At 44.2% G+C, this 19,440-nt stretch overlaps 1 protein-coding gene across 1 annotated transcript in view; it reads right to left on the bottom strand.

Moving 5' to 3' along the window:
• The window catches only part of LOC126239638 (troponin C, isoallergen Bla g 6.0301), a 148,651-nt gene that overhangs the window by 6,025 nt on the left and 123,186 nt on the right, over positions 1 to 19,440 (bottom strand). The window contains exons 3-5 of the mRNA XM_049947874.1: positions 18,521 to 18,664; positions 10,910 to 11,029; positions 1,570 to 1,701 (exon numbers count right to left, since the gene is read on the bottom strand). Of these exons, the coding sequence (XP_049803831.1) occupies positions 1,570 to 1,701; positions 10,910 to 11,029; positions 18,521 to 18,664 (396 nt within the window). The remainder of the gene's footprint in view (positions 1 to 1,569; positions 1,702 to 10,909; positions 11,030 to 18,520; positions 18,665 to 19,440) is intronic.

Genomic DNA, 19,440 nt, shown 5'->3' with positions numbered 1-19,440 from the left:
TGCAACAAACGGATAATTTTTCGAGCACTCCCGTTAGTTTCTTTTCCAGCTCTCCGAAAGTTTTGTCCTGAAAGGAAATATCTGTATCATCTGCTTATATGAAGAAACGGTTGTCCTGTATTATGGGCTGGCCATGGGTCTATGTGTTAAACAGCAGAAGAGATACAGGTCTTTTCAGTGGACATGGGAAATGAAAAGTAGGAGACTTTTGCAAGCCTTATCAAGTATATAATGGCTTTGCGACAATAAAATTAATGCGATTATTATCTTCTTCAAAAATTAATCTAACTCGTTGTCTAACATCACAATACTTCCATTATATGACATAATCAATCGAAGAGCCGCAGTTCTGTTTCCCTGACTAGGTTGAAATTTCGATGTTTCGTAACGAGATCAAATTTTTGTGTTCACTTTAGTGCTGGCATGTTCATTCATTACATACCTGTCTTTATGCTGCGTTTCTTTGGTCGCTTGGACCCTAAAATTAGTTATCTTGAATCAGAATAAAAGAGCTTCCGCGTTTATAGTTCTTATTTAATTTATTTATCTGCCATGTTATTATGATGGGAAGCTTCATGTTCAATGACTTGTAACGTCTTAGGAGTAAGAGAACGTTTCGGCTAGCGGGGGATCAAGTGTTTCTCTAGATAAAAAGGAATGGGAAATTAAAGAATATGCAAAATGAGGTGCAGGTATGGAAGTTATAGGACAAATATCGATGGATGCGATTGGAGGAAATATTTGAGACCAAGAGCAGAAGATAGATCTATACAAACTGGTGATCTAAATCCCTTATGTTTTTGAACGTGGTTGAAACATTCTGTATCTTTCACATTCACTATCTGCACTATTTAAAAACATCTGATTTAAAAGCATTCCATCCATTTAGGTATGATCTTCACAACGGCGCACCGTTGACTGTTTCCTCTCAGTAACATTCGTACGTGTTCTGTACGAGCAGATGGATTTCGCAAATCATCCACACTTTTCACTGTTCTAGCTTAAACCAAACACCTGTTATTTCCTAACGTTTCCTGAGGAAACGTATAGTAGGTTTCGGTGGGATGATCGCGACTGTCGTATTACAACATATGCTCTAAACTTCTGTCGACCATGTTAGCTGTGTTCCCGCCAATAGTATACTATCTGTCTCAATCTGAGTCAACGTGGTGCTGTGGTAGCTGTCAAACTATACACATCGAAACATTTTCCCATGTAGCTTCTGTTCTTGGTCCTATTGTTAGCACGCTTCTGGACAGTATTTTCGTCATGCATGTTAACGTCATATCACAGAAGTACGAAGAGCTGTTTTCTGGAAATAAAAATTTTTTTTAATCACACGTTTACGTAGAAATTTCTTCATCGCTTTTTCCCAATAACACAGTGCTAAGTCTTTATAATTATTTTTCTGGTACGTTGTATTTGGGGGATGAAAAGAATTGTCTGGCTACGGTTGTCAACGTGTGTGAGGATAACTAAATCTTCCACAGTGATTAAGAGAACCCAGTTCCTAAATGTTTGAGACTGTTGCTGCGGGACGTAAGACAATAAGTCGCAGGTGGATCTTACCATCGAAGTCGACGGTGCCGGAGCCGTCGGAGTCGATCTCCTCGATCATTATGTCCAGTTCCTCCGACGTCAGCTGCTCGTCCAGCTCGTGCAGGATTTCCCGCAAACAGGTGGTGGGTATGTAGCCGTTGCCTGCAACACATCACCACATAACTTTAGTGGTGTTAGGGTAGTCTGTAGAACTGGACACCGCGTTAAAAGAACATCTGGGCGTTCAGGAATGGCCCTTCTCCGTTCGGCAGAAATTGTTTAAATTACATTTACACTGAAAATCTTCACAATCTCTGGATAGATACATCTTGTCGGGTAAAAGTCTCCAAGATTCCTATATTAAATGTTCAAAACACGTTTACCACTTCAAAATAAATAAACTAGCATATGAAACTTCCTGGCAGATTAAAACTGTGTGCCCGACCGAGACTCGAACTCGGGACCTTTGCCTTTCGCGGGCAAGTGCTCTACCAACTGAGCTACCGAAGCACGACTCACGGCCGGTACCCACAGCTTTTACTTCTGCCAGTACCTCGTCTCCTACCTTCCAAACTTTACAGAAGTTCTCCTGCGAACCAGTTTTAATCTGCCAGGAAGTTTCATATCAGCCCACACTCCGCTGCAGAGTGAAAATCTCATTCTGGAAACATCCCCCAGGCTGTGGCTAAGCCATGTTTCCGCAATATCCTTTCTTTCAGGAGTGCTAGTTCTGGCTTCGGTAGCTCAGTTGGTAGAGCACTTGCCCGCGAAAGGCAAAGGTCCCGAGTTCGAGTCTCGGTCGGGCACACAGTTTTAATCTGCCAGGAAGTTTCATATCAGCGCACACTCCGCTGCAGAGTGAAAATCTCATTCTGGAAACTAGCATATGTCTGTTGGGTCTGAGAAACTCAAATCGATACTGTTGTGGCAACTCATCCTGAAAAAGGGGCCGAAACTGCAGTAAGCAAATACGAAATACTCGGGTCATTCTGGAGATAATGCTCCTTTTTTATAGGTGTTAAGAAATATGGCAAAACGTCCATTTAAGTGCTTGAAATTAGATGCTTCTTCTGCACGTGCGCGTAGCTGAAACATTCCGACAGACGGCAGAACAAAAGCAAACCATCAAAATGACATATACGCAAAATATTTATTGGAAATGACCTGTTGTACCTGAATTCTTGATTTCAGAAAGAGAAGCCGTGACTGCAGTCCTCAAACGTTTGTGTGCAACGTTAGGTAATCAAGCAGTTGTTAGGAGTGCGTAGAGCGATGAGTGAAAGGAGTTAAAGCATCAGGAAACACAGGAACTGAGCTCCACGATCGGTCACGATCCGAACGTCCTGTCACAGCCACCGCTCCCGACACGGTGAATCATGCGGATGCCAATATTCAAGACAGCTCCTTCTGCTCACCAAATAGCGCTGACCGTCTTCTGGGATAGCGATGACAAAAGGTCAACGTTTAATACAGAGGCATAGATGAAGACTATGAACAAACTCAAGAACATTTTCCAACCTACGTAGGTAGGAATGATCATCAAAATAAAATAAGAGAAATCAGAGCTCGAACAGAAAGGTTTAGGTGTTCGTTTTTTCCGCGCGCTGTTCGGGAGTGGAACGGTAGAGAGATAGTATGATTGTGGTTCGATGAACCCTCTGCCAAGCACTTAAATGTGAATTGTAGAGTAATCATGTAGATGTAGATGTAGATAGCTATGCCCCATGTTCGGTCTGACAACGCTCCAACACGACAATCACTCCGACACACAAGTTTCAGAACCTGGAAACACAGGCCAAATTAGGTTGGACATCACTATTTCACCACCCTACAGCCCAGACCTGGCACCCTCCGACTCCCATCTGTTTCTTCACTTTTGCCTGTTACCGACTTTGATACTGGCAAGATGTCACAGGAATTCTAAGACACTCAAGAATGCTTTAATTTTAATTTTGATGTCGGATTGCAAATAACATATACTTTTGTTCGTGTGATATAATTACAAATTAAAAAGTTTCGAATTTTTTTCTTTAGTTGTACTGTGAAACTACTTCTTGCTAAATTTCATGATTCTAGGTTAACTGGAACTACCCTATAGGTTTCGGTGAGTGAGTTTGGGAGTTACAGAACATGTGACGTAAGGGCGACAATTATTGAACAATGTGAAATAAAATCGTCATAACTTCTGAACGTCTTGCGTTAGGACGTTCAAACTGCACGGTTGGCCGCGAGGCGTGATGGGAGTTAGTATTGGCGGTATGGTTTGGTTTAGCGATGAATTTCATTTGGATGGATGCGTCAATAAGCAAAATTGGCGCATTTGGGGGACTGAAAATCCGCATTTCGTGATCGAGAAATCTGCTCACCCTCAACGGGTGACTGTGTGGTGTGCAATGTCCAGTCACGGAGTGATCGGTGCGATATTCCTTGGTGGCACGGTGACTATCGAATGGTACGTGAATGTTTTGGAAGATGATTTCTGTTTTGGAAGGTGATTTCATCTCCATTATTCAAAGTGACCCTGATTTCGATAAGATGTAGTTCATGCAAGACGGAGCTCGACCCCATCGAAGCAGGGGATTATTGGAAGTCCTGGAGGAGCTCTTTGGGAACCGCATTCTGTCTCTGGGGTACCCAGAAGCCACTGGCATGGGCCGCAATTTTACGCCATATTCTCCGGATCTGAACACATGCGACTCCTTTCTTTCGGGCTATATTAAAGACAAGGTGTACAGCAATAGCACCAGAACCATTTCTGAGCTGAAAACAGCCATTCAGCAGGTCATCGACAGCATCGATGTTCCGACACTTCAGCGGGTCATGAAGAATTTCACTATTTGTCTGCGCCACATAATCGCCAGTGATGGCAGGCATATCTAACATGTCATAACCTAAATCCGAATATCTGTAGTGACGTTTATATGTTGAATTTTGTGTGCACAGCGTAGTTTGTAACTTATTTACGTTTCTTTCATACAGTTCAATAATTGTCTCCCTACGTATTACTTCCACAATTGCCGGCCGGTGTGGTCGAGCGGTTCTAGGCGCTACAGTCTGGAACCGAGCAACCGCTATGGTCGCGGGTTCGAATCCTGCCTCGGGCATGGATATGTATGATGTCCTTAGGTTAGTTAGGTTTAAGTAGTTCTAAGTTCTAGGGGACTGATGACCTCAGAAGTTAAGTCCCATAGTGCTCAGAGCCAGCCACTTCCACAATTTCCAGTACCTCCCTGCTTCTGAGATCTCTGTCTCGTGTTTCGTCATAGTTACAACTGCCGGAAGCAGCGTTTTCTTAAAGAGCCCACAACAAACTTATAAAGCGATTGAGGAAGCTTTCCTCGTCCTGTTATCAGTAGGTAGTGAAATAGTCTTTCGATTGGTTTCTCTTCCCTGATAAACATTAATTTACTATTTAAAACAACATCTCAAGGGTTAAGCCTGCCAGGCCGTTTGTTCTGTAGACGACGGTGTCAGTTCTTAACAGCCTCTGACCGGCAATGGAAGAGAGACCCAGTGACGGAGGCGAAGACAAGTATAGCTACGCCCCGTAGCGAAATCACAAGAGAGAGCGGCGGAAGAGGAAGGGGGCAGGAGTGGAGAGACAGAAAGACGTAGCTCTTGTTCCATTTTGAGAATAGGGGGCACAAGAGCGACGAACTGGGTCGAGTGGTTGGCTTGGCAGTCTAGTTAGCTTTTGGAGTGTGGCGCAAATGTCTGCAGCAGATCTGCTGACGCGTGCAACATCTAGCACGAATCGTTTCGCCAGGGACACATGGCTAAGCGAAAACATTTGTCGCTCAGGTCGCGACAAAAATTAGTACTCAGCATTAGCTGTAGCCAGTTGTGCGCTCCTGCGCAGTATGTGGAGCGTGACAGTGTACTGAACAACATTACACCAGTCTTTGTTTCATTTGCAAACGAATAATTATAGCTATGAGGAATAGTATCTTTTTAGGTTGATTAGTACATTTAAGTACATGTAGCAAGAACAAACCATTAATGTTTATTTTCGCCTGGGCAGCTGGTCAGATACTGAAGCGTGAATGTGTGGACGCAAAGTGGGTTATCTATACTGACAGGTGTTGCCCATTTAATAGTACACTTACGCCCGTGCACAAAATATCAGGTCGCAAAGTTTATGATGAGTTTGTGGGGAGTTTCTTCGACACAAAGAAAAAATAACTAATACACTCCTGGAAATGGAAAAAAGAACACATTGACACCGGTGTGTCAGACCCACCATACTTGCTCCGGACACTGCGAGAGGGCTGTACAAGCAATGATCACACGCACGGCACAGCGGACACACCAGGAACCGCGGTGTTGGCCGTCGAATGGCGCTAGCTGCGCAGCATTTGTGCACCGCCGCCGTCAGTGTCAGCCAGTTTGCCGTGGCATACGGAGCTCCATCGCAGTCTTTAACACTGGTAGCATGCCGCGACAGCGTGGACGTGAACCGTATGTGCAGTTGACGGACTTTGAGCGAGGGCGTATAGTGGGCATGCGGGAGGCCGGGAGGACGTACCGCCGAATTGCTCAACACGTGGGGCGTGAGGTCTCCACAGTACAGCGATGTTGTCGCCAGTGGTCGGCGGAAGGTGCACGTGCCCGTCGACCTGGGACCGGACCGCAGCGACGCACGGATGCACGCCAAGACCGTAGGATCCTACGCAGTGCCGTAGGGGACCGCACCGCCACTTCCCAGCAACGTGCAGCCCGCCTCCAGTGGTGTCGCGACAGACGTGAATGGAGGGACGAATGGAGACGTGTCGTCTTCAGCGATGAGAGTCGCTTCTGTCTTGGTGCCAATGATGGTCGTATGCGTGTTTGGCGCCGTGCAGGTGAGCGCCACAATCAGGACTGCATACGACCGAGGCACACAGGTCCAACACCCGGCATCATGGTGTGGGGAGCGATCTCCTACACTGGCCGTACACCACTGGTGATCGTCGAGGGGACACTGAATAGTGCACGGTACATCCAAACCGTCATCGAACCCATCGTTCTACCATTCCTAGACCGGCAAGGGAACTTGCTGTTCCAACAGGACAATGCACGTCCGCATGTATCCCGTGCCACCCAACGTGCTCTAGAAGGTGTAAGTCAACTACCCTGGCCAGCAAGATCTCCGGATCTGTCCCCCATTGAGCATGTTTGGGACTGGATGAAGCGTCGTCTCACGCGGTCTGCACGTCCAGCACGAACGCTGGTCCAACTGAGGCGCCAGGTGGAAATGGCATGGCAAGCCGTTCCACAGGACTACATCCAGCATCTCTACGATCGTCTCCGTGGGAGAATAGCAGCCTGCATTGCTGCGAAAGGTGGATATACACTGTACTAGTGCCAACATTGTGCATGCTCTGTTGCCTGTGTCTATGTGCCTGTGGTTCTGTCAGTGTGATCATGTGATGTATCTGACCCCAGGAATGTATCAATAAAGTTTCCCCTTCCTGGGATAATGAATTCACGGTATTCTTATTTCAATTTCCAGGAGTGTACATTGAACTTGGCGTATATTAAGGTACCAGTGACCACAATATCTGCACTTTATCCTAACACCCTCTTTATTGCGCTTTTGGATAGTGGGTGGAAAGGTCATTATGGTATATTTGAGAAAAGTTAAAACTTTGTGCTGTACCAGGACTCAAATATCCTAACACTCCCCTCAGACAGAGAAAAAAGCGAACGTTTGCTACCAGTTCATTTCCTTTCCACTGCGTTCCAGAACACAGTTTTAATAATCACGAATATTAAGCACAGGGTGCACTGCGCAAAGAGTAAAGCGTGCCATTTTGGAATAATTATTTTTTTACATATGCCGAGTTACAGTATACACTACTGGCCATTAAAATTGCATACACCAAGAAGAAATGCAGATGATAGACGTGTATTCATTGGACAAATATATTATACTAGAACTGACATATGATTAATTTTCACGCAATTTGGGTGCATAGATCCTGAGAAATTAGTACCCAGAACAGCCACCTCTGGCCGTAATAACGGCCTTGATACGTCTGGGCATTGAGTCAAACAGAGCTTGGATGGCGTGTACAGGTAAAGCTGCCCATGCAGCTTCAACAGATACCACAGTTCATCAAGAGTAGTGACTGGCGTATTGTGACGAGACAGTTGCTCGGCCACGATTGACCAGACGTTTTCAGTTGGTGAGAGATCTGGAGAATGTGCTAGCCAGGGCAACAGTCGAACATTTTCTGTATCCAGAAAGGCCCGTACAGGTCCTGCAACATGTGGTCGTGCATTATCCTGCTGAAATGTAGGGTTTCTTAGGGATCGAATGAAGGGGAGAGCCACGGGTCGTAACACATCTGAGATGTAACGTCCACTGTTCAAAGTGCCGTCAATGCGAACAAGAGGTGACCGAGACGTGTAACCAATGGCACCCCATACCATCACGCCGGGTTATACGCCAGTATGACGAATACACGCTTCCAATGTGCGTTCGCCGCGATGTCGCCATACACGGATGCGACCATCATGATGCTGTAAACAGAACGTGGATTTATCCGAAAAAATGTCGTTTTGCCATTTGTGCACCCAGATTCGTCGTTGAGTGCACCATGGCAGGCGCTCCTGTCCGTGATGCAGCGTCAAGGGTAACCGCAGCCATGGTCTCCGAGCTGATAGTCCATGCTGCTGCAGACGTCGTCGAACTGTTCGTGCAGATGGTTGTTGTCTTGCAAACGTCCCCATCTGTTGACTCAGGGATCGAGACGTGGCTGTGCTATCCGTTACAGCCATGCGTATAAGATGCCTGTCATCTCGACTGCTAGTGATACGAGGCCGTTGGGATCCAGCACGACGTTTCGTATTACCCTCCTGAACCCACCGGTGCCATATTCTGCTAGCAGTCATTGGATCTCGACCAACGCGAGCAGCAATATCGCGATACGATAAACCGCAATCGCGATAGGCTACAATCCGACCTATATCAAAGTCGTAAACGTGATGGTGCGCATTTCTCCTCCTTACACGAGGCATCATAACAACGTTTCACCAGGCAACGCCGGTCAACTGCTGTTTGTGTATGAGAAATCGGTTGGAAACTTTCCTCACGTTAGCACTTGTAGGTGTCGCCACCGATGCCAACCTTGTGTGAATGCTCTGAAAAGCTAATCATTTGCATGTCACAACATCTTCTTCCTGTCGGTTAAATTTCGCGTCTGTAGCACGTCGTCTTCGTGGTGTAGCAATTTTAATGGCCAGTAGTGTGTTTTCGTTGTTATGTTTCATTCTTATTCAATGTACAGGGCGTGAAAAACGGTATAGACACCTCGTTCGTTTCTGGAGCTTGTTTTCTAACTTATTTCTAGTGCACTTACGCTTGGGAATACGCAATTCGGAAGATGCAAGGAAAGACCAATCAAAAAGAAAGGCAACACAAGAAAATATGAGGAACTTTAAGTCTGATACGGCAACTGAGAAAGGTTTTATTTAGAATGATGACGAGAGAGATATCTAGGAGCTGTGTGGCATCATCGGAGAAGAGGATTATCGTTTCAGGTAAGGGGATAAGCACGAGACATGCTGTAGGCTTACTACTTGTCCCAGGAGAGGGGTACATCTAAAAGAGTAGGGAAATTTTATATTGTGTTTGGTTATTTGGGAGAAGTTTTTCTATTAGTTGAGAAGGGATGGATTCATGCTTATCCTAAGAAAAAAGGCATCCACTGGAGAGGAATAAAATTGATTAAGGAGCTATATCTTCAGCAAAACCCAGTCAGAACTGGTGGAGAAGTAACGAAGAGAACAGGAATAGGAAGAGGAGTCAGGCAGGTGTGTTGCCTTTAACCTACGCTGCTTAACGCCTCTCTGGAAGAGATCTGTGTAGAGGGAATGGGTGGCACTTCACGAAACGAGCAAGCGAGTGGGGAAGGCAAAACGCTGTTATGTCCACGTTTTTCTGACGTCGTGGTAGAGTTCAACAAAGTGCTTAATAAACGGTGGAAGACTTCAATACAAAATGCGATAAATTAGGAATGAAAATAAATGAGAAAAAGAGTACAAAATTATATTGAGAAAGAAAGGAAAGAAAAAGATATTTGGGGAGAACAGAAACCTCTTACACGCCACAAAGAAAGGAAAGAAAATTGGACAGGTCACATTTTGAGATGGTGGTGTTTTGTCCAGAAACGAACTGAGTAGTTGGTAGAAGGAGAGACAGGGAGAGTAAGAAGAAGATACCAACTAACGGATACTGCCAGGAAGAAAAGCACAAGCCCCACGCCTGGAAGTGTGGCAGGCAGAACAACTACTCATGATACGCTATATTTTGCTATCTCGAATACTGTATACAACATCTTTAGAGGTTCGTCAGTGGTCGTGGTGGTGCTGTAGTGTTCTGTTGTCATGTCAGTCCTGGTGGACACCCAGTGAGGTCAATCTGCCCAATGCTCCATAACAATCGCAAGTCTTTCAGAAGTACATAGCGCTGGGCTAATTCAGAATACAAGGGAAAACTTCAAATGCTGAACACAAAGTCATGCGATCAGTGATCTTACCGACAGAGACACGAAAAAATTAGAGGGGTATGTTACCACTAGTAAGCAGACGACCGTCGGGAAAAAAGTGATTACTGAGCTTTATGTAAGTGTAGAGAACACATTGTTCAGAGCACACAATACGTCGGGAACTACAAAAATTCATTATTCGTAGAGCAGACACCATCAAAGTTCTTATAATCTAACTGAATTCAAAGGAGAGACTCCTGACCTACGGAAACCTATAAGATGGCCTATGTTTGTACTATTCTCTGCCGCAGGACGTTATTGCGTATGGAGAACACCAGATAAAAGGAAAAACCTGATATCTCCTGTTCTTTCTTTCAACTGTAACATCAAGTGGTTGCTTGTGTAATAGTTTGGATAGTTATTACACGATTCCTACGGTCGCACTGAAAGAACTGATAACTGGTAAGATGCATGGAATCATTTTAAAGTGACGATGTTCAATCAATAGTCCGTTCGTTGTCAACAAGAGGTAACCGGGTCTCCCAAAGTGATAATGATCCCATTAAAAGTAATATAAATGTCCAAAACCGGTTTACTTAGCACGAAGATGAAATACAACGTTTTCTCTGCTTCGCGCAGTGATTGGATTTGAAAAGTACACAACCATTGTTGTGCGTGCTCTGTAACCAATTATTAACTCTTAATCCTCCTCTAGAATATCTCTAGGAATTTGGACAACCTTCTTTGAGTAGAATGCCACAGTATCCATTTGATCTCCAGGTTTCATGTGAGTCGACCTCCAGTGGGATCAACACCAATCTGGATGTTGAAGATGAGCTTGCTCAGTGTCTTGATGATTGCGATGTTACAGTGAACGAGGAGGAACGTGCCCAGCTCACCTTGCTTGTCGTAGAGACGGAAGGCCTCGCGGAGCTCCTTCTCCATGACCTCGTCGTCCTCCTCTATGATGAACCTGGCCGCCAGCGTCACGAACTCGTCGAACTCAAGGCGGCCGGACTCTGCGGAGGGAGAGACACTTTGTAAACAATCTGGTGATTTAGAACACATCATGTGGCGATTGTTGACATCTATCCTTGACCAAACACGGTATAAATATCAAATGAGGAAATTGGCAATATACATCGCAAACAAACAGACCCGTCTTTTGTGTCGGTTACAGTGATAACAGAATTCATTGTACTGTTTATAAAACAAACTCTCTTTATTGAGATAGAGCAACAGAGGTGAGATAATTTGCTTGTTACTACAGTTTAAGAAAATCTCAGTATCAAACAGAAAATTTACAAGTTATTGTTTTTTTTTTAATCACAAATATACCAATGCTAATGCAGGAATTCTGTCGTTTCTCCTTATTACATTTTACATAACAACATCTGCAATATAACAAAATTGTACACGACGTAACATTTTACAGGGTGCCTCAAATCCATAGTGTCAAAATTGTACACATCGTACAGGATTAGAAACTGAGAACTTGCGGATAAGAAACTAATGATAAAAGTAAACATGTGGTTTTTTATTTACACTTGATTGGAATGACTTAAGCTCATAGCACAATGTACTGGCTGCCACTCACGCATGCTTTACGACACATGAAGTTTTGCGGCCATATACACATCAGAGACAATTGGATATCGTGTTTAAAGGAGGCGCTAACAATGTCGATACGTCAGGCAGTTCTTTACTATGGACCATAAAGCAGCTTGAAACTAGTACCTAAAACGCTTTGTTCACTCAAGATCTTGAACCGCCTAAACTATTTGTCTCTATATATTAATCTACTCTGCTGAGAATCGTCTACGGTCTATATAATTTTGATCCTAAGGCCTTGGGACACATTGTATATCACCTTAAGAGGCTTGGTCTTGGTGCTTCACATCGCTGTTCAAGTTGTATTCAGAGCTATTCACGGGTGGAGCATGAGATGTATGAATTTTTCTCATGCATACGACTGTACGGATGATTCAACAGAACGCTCCATAAATTGTCGATTTTCAGGTGGCGAATCATATGCGTCTTGTTTCTTGAGACATTCCGAACATTTTTAGAGAAAATATTGCAACAAATATCAGGTTAACACCCAGAGAAATGCGAGGGCTATTCTGAAAGTAAGATCCGGTCGATCGCGAAATGGAAACTACACTGAAAATCCAATGAAGCTTTGCCTGAATATGTTGGACAGTGTCTCTAATATGCCTCGTAGATCGCGTCAGCTCAGAATGCATAGTGAGCACGCAAACATGCCTAGAAAATAGCGTCGCCTACCAAGTATGAGTGCCTGTGTGAGATTTCACCTGCTTTTATGCAACCCGCATAATGTAACTGTCATACATTCCTCTTCATGACAATTCCTGGCTGCACACAGCAAGGACAATGAGGATGGTCCTACAGCGTTTTCAGTGGGAAGTGTTTGGTCATCTACAATATACGCCGAACTTGGCTCCTTTAATTTTCATCTCTGCTCACAGGAACCGCTGGATATGAAGACAATATTTTGGCACAGACAACAAGCTGCAGATCAACGTAGAGAATTTGCAGAAAACACACTCGGCTGCGTTCTATGACGAGGGTACTGGAAAGCTGGTACAGTGCCACGACGTATGACTCAGTCGGAGCGGCGACTTTGCAGAGACGTAGCTGGAAAGTGAAACTTTGAACATAGCTGCTAAGGTTCAGTGACCGTGTCAGAATTATATTATTACTGCGCTGTGTATTTAGCAACTGTGGCGTAAAGTTACTAAAGAAGATACATATGTATTTCCCCATTTCACTTCTCGGACCACTCCAAAGATAAGTCATAGCGAATTTAGTGTCAATGACGTTCAGAAACACCTAAACTTGCTTAAATTAAAGAAATCTACACGGCTTGATGGGATCCCTGTCAGAATCTGTACAGTAATTGCAGCCGGGTTAGCTCCCATTTTAACCATAACATACCGTAGATCCTTTGGACGAAAAACATTGTCCACTGATAGAGAAAACAGCACAGGTCACACATGTCTACAAGAACTATGACAGAAGTGATCCACAGAACTATCGTTTGGTCTCATTGACATCCATCTGTTGTAGAATCATAGACATATTCTGAGCTCAAACGTAATGAAGTTTCTCGAACGTAATGAGGTCCTCCGTTACAACCAGCCTGTATTATGTGAAACCCAACTTGTGCTTTCGTTACGTGATATAATAAAACCCATGGATAAAGGAAGTGAGGTACATGGAATATTTCTTGACTTCTCACGATGCCACACAAATGTTTATCAAGCAATACGGGACATCAGATAAATTTTGTGACTCAGTCGAGGGTTTATTGGTAGGCAGGACGCAACATGTTACCTTAGAGATACATCTACAGAAGTAGAAACAATGTCAGGAATCGTCCATGGAAGTGTGGTGTGATCGTTATTGTTGTACAATAATGTCTTTGCAGTCAATATTAATAGCAATCTCAGACTTTCCGCAGATGATGCGGTTTCTATGATGAAGTAGTCTGAAGAAACAGGCGGAAATAATCAATGAAATCTTGATAAGATTTCAAATTGGTTCAGAGTTTGTCAGCTTGCTTTGAATGTACAGAAATATAACATGATGTACTACAAAAAAACTAAAAAAAAAAACATAGTATCATATTACTGCAATATCAATGATACGCAGCTAGAATAAGTCCACTTTATAAATACCTGGGAATAACAATTCGTAGTGATCTGAAATGAACTGATGACATAAGGTCAGTCGCCGGTAGGGCAGGTGGCAAAATTCGGTTAACTGGCAGAGCACTGAGAAAATGCATTCATTCTGCAAAGGAGACTGTTCACAAATCTCTAGTGTACGCCGTCTTATAATACTGCCTAAGTATAAGGGGCGATTAAAAAGCTCCGTTTGAAGGCGTTGCTGCAGCTTACATGCAACGTAGGGTGACTTTAGTGTGGCTGTATAAACGCCGACATGCTGGAAAGGGACTAGTACGACATCAGTGGCTTTCCGACGTGCGTGCGGTAAATGCGGAAACGTGAACTACAGTAATGTTATTTCCAGACGCGTACGAATACGTCAGAGAATGATGAATGTGTACGGGGCAGCATGTCTGATGAAGACAAGGGGTCTGCTTGCTTCATGATAACGCACGTCCCCATATCGCAAATATCGTAACGTAGAATTTACACCAACGCTAGAGGTAGACTTTCGAGAACACGCCCTATAGTCTTGGTCTCTCTGCATGCAATTATCACGCATTCGGTTTCTAAAAAACGTCTTGAGGCGTCGAAGATTCCTGTCGGACGAGGATGTGCAACAGGCAGTTACGGACTTCTTCACGCAACAGGACATAGTGTTTTAGCAAAGGGGTACCTTTAACATGAGCTGTCGGTTCGATACCGGCCTCAATGCTGGCGGAGATTCTGGACTGTACGGAAACTTTTCGATCGCTCCTTATACATGGTACCCATACCAAATAGGACTAACAGGGGTTACTGAACGAATGCAAAGAAGGGCGTCATGGATGCTTTCAGGCTTCTTTGATTCACAGGAGAGACTCTCAGAAATGTTGAAAAATGTGAATCGACCGACAGTTGACAATAGACGCAAATTATCCCGTAAAAGCCTGTTTACAGAAATCCAAGAACTAGAATTAAGTGAAGAACGCAGAGACAATCTTCATCCTTCAGCGAATCGCTCCAGTAGAGACTATGAAAACAAAATCAGGTTAATTACAACACACACACACACACACACACACACACACACACACACACACAGGTATTTAAACAGCAATTGTTCTCGCGCTACATAACCGATCATATCGAGAAGATCCATGTGATCCATAACAAATATCCACTACCACGCGCTTCGCAGTGGTTTGCATAGTATATAGCGGGAGCGCTCTTTCAAGCTGCACCGAAAATTTGCCGGTAGAGAATTCTCGAGTTGCTCGAGATGCTATACATTTTCTTCGCATCCCTAGTCATGTTGGGCTATTTTGCAGCGTATTCATGAGTGTACTAGGAGGGGTGAGCCAGCAGTAAAGAATGCTTTCATTCCACCTCGTTACATCCTTCGTCTTGGCTGAGCGCAGCGAGACACGCCCTCTGACTACTTCTTACCACTTCTGCTAAAAGACGACACTTAAGTATGACGACCGCTGCCTCGCCTGTTGTAGCTAGTTATTTTATTATCTTTTCAAAGACAAAGAAGCATCTGCTACTCCATTCTCAATTTTTTTCTCCAGTTCAGTTAATTATTTGCACAAAATGAAAATAACGGACCTCTCTATTTCTTTTACTGTTGTTGATTACCAGTTACAGAAGAAACGCCCTTCCTCTCGGTAGTGAACTTCGTTTCTTCTGAGACAGACGCGCCGCTCAGAAAGACGACGGGCTATATTTTACTTGCGTGAGCCATTTGTTAGCTGTCTCCTCTGAGGGCGCGTTAAACTTGTCTTGACAGAAGTCTGGAAACAATAACGTTACAGAGCTTCTGCTCTACTTGTTTCAACGAATTTACAAAAGATTTAAAAACTGTCCACATGGGTGTTATAACTTCTGTCTTGTTTGCAGACGGAAGAATTTAACTGGCAGTAAACTCTGATTCGTTATGTTACAGTAACAAAGGATTCGCCCAAACGTTTCCTGCACAGATCCGAGCAGAATTTCTTGATATTATAGTCACAATTGTGGAATTAGTCATAATAGAATTTAGAGCATACACAGGGGCGTTTAATAAAAGTGCCACATATTCCTATAAGAGGTACTATTAGTAAAACTGTACTCAAGAGCCAAAGAAATTGTTACACCTGCCTAATATCGTGCAAGGACCCCGCGAACACGCAGAATTGCCGCAAAACGACGTGGCATGGACTCGACTAATGTCTGAGGTAGTGCTGGAGGGAACTGACACCATGATTCCTACAGGGCTGTCTATAAATCCGTTAAGAGTACGAGGGTGTGGAGATCTAAACAGCACGTTGCAAGGCATCCCAGATGTGCTCAATAATGTCCATGTCTGTGGAGTTTGGTGGCCAGCGGAGGTGTTAAACCTCGGAAGAGTGTTTCTGGAACCACTCTGCAGAAATTCTGCTGGAATTGCCCAAGTTCGTCAGAATGCAGAATGAACATGAATGGATGCACGTGATCAGACAGGATGTTTACGTACATGTCACCTGTCACAGTCGTATCTAGACGTATCACTCCAACTCCACACGCCCCACACAATTACAGAGCCTCCACCAGCTGCAAAGTCCCCTGCTGACATGCAGCGTCCATGCATTCATGAGGTTGTCTCCATACCAGTACACGTCCATCTGCTCGATACAATTTGAAACGAGAATCGTCCGACCAGCGACATGTTTCCAGTCATCATCTGTCCAATGTCAGTGCTGACGGGCAGAGGCGAGGCGTAAAGCTTTGTGTCGTGCAGTCATCAAGGGTATACGAGTCGGTCTTCGGCTCCGAAAGCTCATATCGATGATGTCTCTCTGAATGGTTCATACGCTGCCACTTGTTGATGGCCCAGCATTGAAATTTTCAGCAATTTGCGTATGAGCTGCACTTCTGTAACGTTGAATGATTCTCTTGTCGTCGTTGGTCCTGTTCTTTCAGGATCTTTTTCCGGCCGCAGCGACGCCGGAGATTTGATGTTTTATCGGATTCCTGATTTTCACGGTACACTCGTGAAATGGTCGTACGGGAAAAATCCCTATTTCATCACTACATCGGAAATGCTGTGTCCCATCTCTCGTGCGCCATCTATAACACCACGTTCAGACTCACTTAAATCTTGATAACCTGCGATTGTAGCAGCTGTAACCGTTCTAACAACTGCGCCAGACACTTGTTTTATATATGAATTACCGACCGCAGCGCCATATTCTGCCTGTTTACATATCTCTTTATTTGAATACGCATGTCTATTACAGTTTCTTTGGCGCTTCAATGTAGAAGAAAAGTTTCTATAATGATCTGTCGAGAGACCAATTCCTATTGAGACATGAACCAATTTTTCCTCTCATATCCGTCTGTCTGTTACGTAGAAGTAGACACTATAGGCAGTGCTGCATGTTATTACCACACATCCTGAAGCATCCTGCAGCCCTTCTTCGCTGGCCTTTGTGGCCGAGCGGTTCTAGGCGCTTCAGTCTGGAACCGCACGACCGCAACGGTGGCAGGTTCGAATCCTACCTGGGGCATGGATGTGTGTGATGTCCTTAGGTTAGTTAGGTTTAAGTACTTCTAGGTTCTAGGGGACTGATGACCTCAGATTTTAAGTCCCATAGTGCTCAGAGCCATTTGAATTAAGCCCATCTTCGTAGTGAACCTTCAGATACACCTGGCTCCATTTGGATTGCGTCATATGCACTGCTCACCCGCTCCGTCGACGAGTTTGCAGTTCTTTATAATGTTGCATAGCCAGAAATCCAACGGATTTAGGACCGGTGAACGACGAGGCGATGCTACAGGACTTCCTCGCCCAATCCATCGCCCATGAAACGTTGCGGCGTGGTACTGTCACACGACCCGTGGGAAATAGGGTGTTGCCCCGTCATGCATAAACAACAGTCGTTGTCATTCCGCGAGGGTAACGTTCTCCAGCAGTGCTAATAACTCACCGAGCAGAAATCTGTTAATCAATCTGGTAAAGTGTATGACCCTGTGTGTCTGCCACCGAGAATTCCTGCCCATTCTGAAACGATCTTGATGCGCCACGTCCATGATTGTTCGAGGATCTGTATCTCCCCAACCGTCCGTATTGTGGTAATTAACAGCATAATTTCTTATGAATCGTGCCTTATCTATAAATACAATGCAGGAATGCGAATTATAGATCTTCAGAGTGACGCTTTTTTTTTTTAAATACCCTGTAGAGACAAAGCCAGAACGTCTTTGACTCGATATGTTACAATGATAACGGTTTGAATCAAACGTTGATGTGGAATTTCTGACAGATGTGCATGATATTATGGTCATTAAAGCCGATAGTTGCCGCGAGGTGAGAGTACATTACAAACAGCACAGACGACGACTGTAGACGCTCAGTACTTCAGCCTTCACACGGCTATTCCAACTCGTGAGCTTTTGATTACTAACAACTCACGTTAGAAACGAATAACTTAGTTTCAGTCATCTGAAATGAAATCACTGCGAAACGAATGAGTAGTGCGCCGTTATGAAGCATTTTCTAAGATTCTGCCCATGGGTAACAGGTTTTTCTCCGATATTCACAACAGCAACTGCGTAACTCCACAATTAGTATTTTAGGGATACTCTTCGTATTTTCAAATCAGTTAAAGCTGATGTACATTACTTGTTTACTCATTCGGCTCTTAACAAAAAATTCTCTGCTGTCGAACTTTAAGTGTGCAAAGCAGTAACACAATCTTGTGATCAACTTCATGAAAACTACTTACAATAAAATTAAAGAAATCATGAACGTTGTTTATGGAACGTGCCAACAGCCATTTTTGGAACCGTCGACGAAACTGAAGATGTCGCACTTACTGTCTGCGTCGACTTCCTCTATCATCTCGGCCAGGATCTTCTTGTTGAAGGGCTGCCCCATAAGGCGCAGGATCTCCTCCACCATGTTGGTCGAGATGCTGCCATTCTTCTCACGGTCGAAGGCGTCAAAGCACTTCTTCAGCACTGCAAGCAAAACAGGAAGTGGTATAAGTAATGTGGTTTGTCATGCGTTAGGCAGGGGATGACGGCAACAAAGCAAGGTAGCGTGGACGCAAGGAGGCAGTCATGGATTCGAGCACGTACAGTCACACACAAGTGTTCCCATGACTGCCTCGTTGTGTCCCTACAGGATATGACGTAGGAGTGGTATACAGCAAAACAGCGCTGTAGATTTCTGACTAGCCGACACATGCGACTAAATTTACAAAAGCTGCACACGCGGTGCTTATTGTCTGTTGAAGTAAGGTCAACAGTTTGTGAATGGAGGTTTGAGAGAAACGGGCTTAGCCAGTAGGCATGCAGCACGATCACGGAAACGAATGTCTACAAGGACTGCACTGCGTTCGGTTCTATTTGCCGTGCAGATTGTATAGGGTGCCTTAGTTCTTAATCTTGTTGTATCCCTACTGTCTCAAGAGGAGAATAATGCAGATTTTTTGAAGAATTACACTTTGTGTGTCATTTAGCATCGGTCCCGAGTAAACAATTAATTCCATGTGTTTTCCTTCGTAGCATGTGTTGTAGAATAGTGCATTTCAATCAGAACTTGTGAATTACCACAATATTAGCAACAGCAAAAATTGTAATTAACTCACACTGGTCACCAGATCTGGAAGGACCGCGAATACTTATTGTCGAGGGAACGATAGCGCACCTCTAAGAACTTGTCGGTAATCAAAAACTAGTTGCCGTGAGGAAGAAGATTAGTGGCAGAGACCATCAATAGGAATTCTAATTCT

The sequence above is a fragment of the Schistocerca nitens genome, chromosome 1 (genome assembly GCF_023898315.1).
Source record: "Schistocerca nitens isolate TAMUIC-IGC-003100 chromosome 1, iqSchNite1.1, whole genome shotgun sequence".
NCBI classification, from domain to species: Eukaryota; Metazoa; Arthropoda; class Insecta; order Orthoptera; family Acrididae; genus Schistocerca; species Schistocerca nitens.
This window is presented reverse-complemented; position numbering and strand designations above follow the sequence as displayed.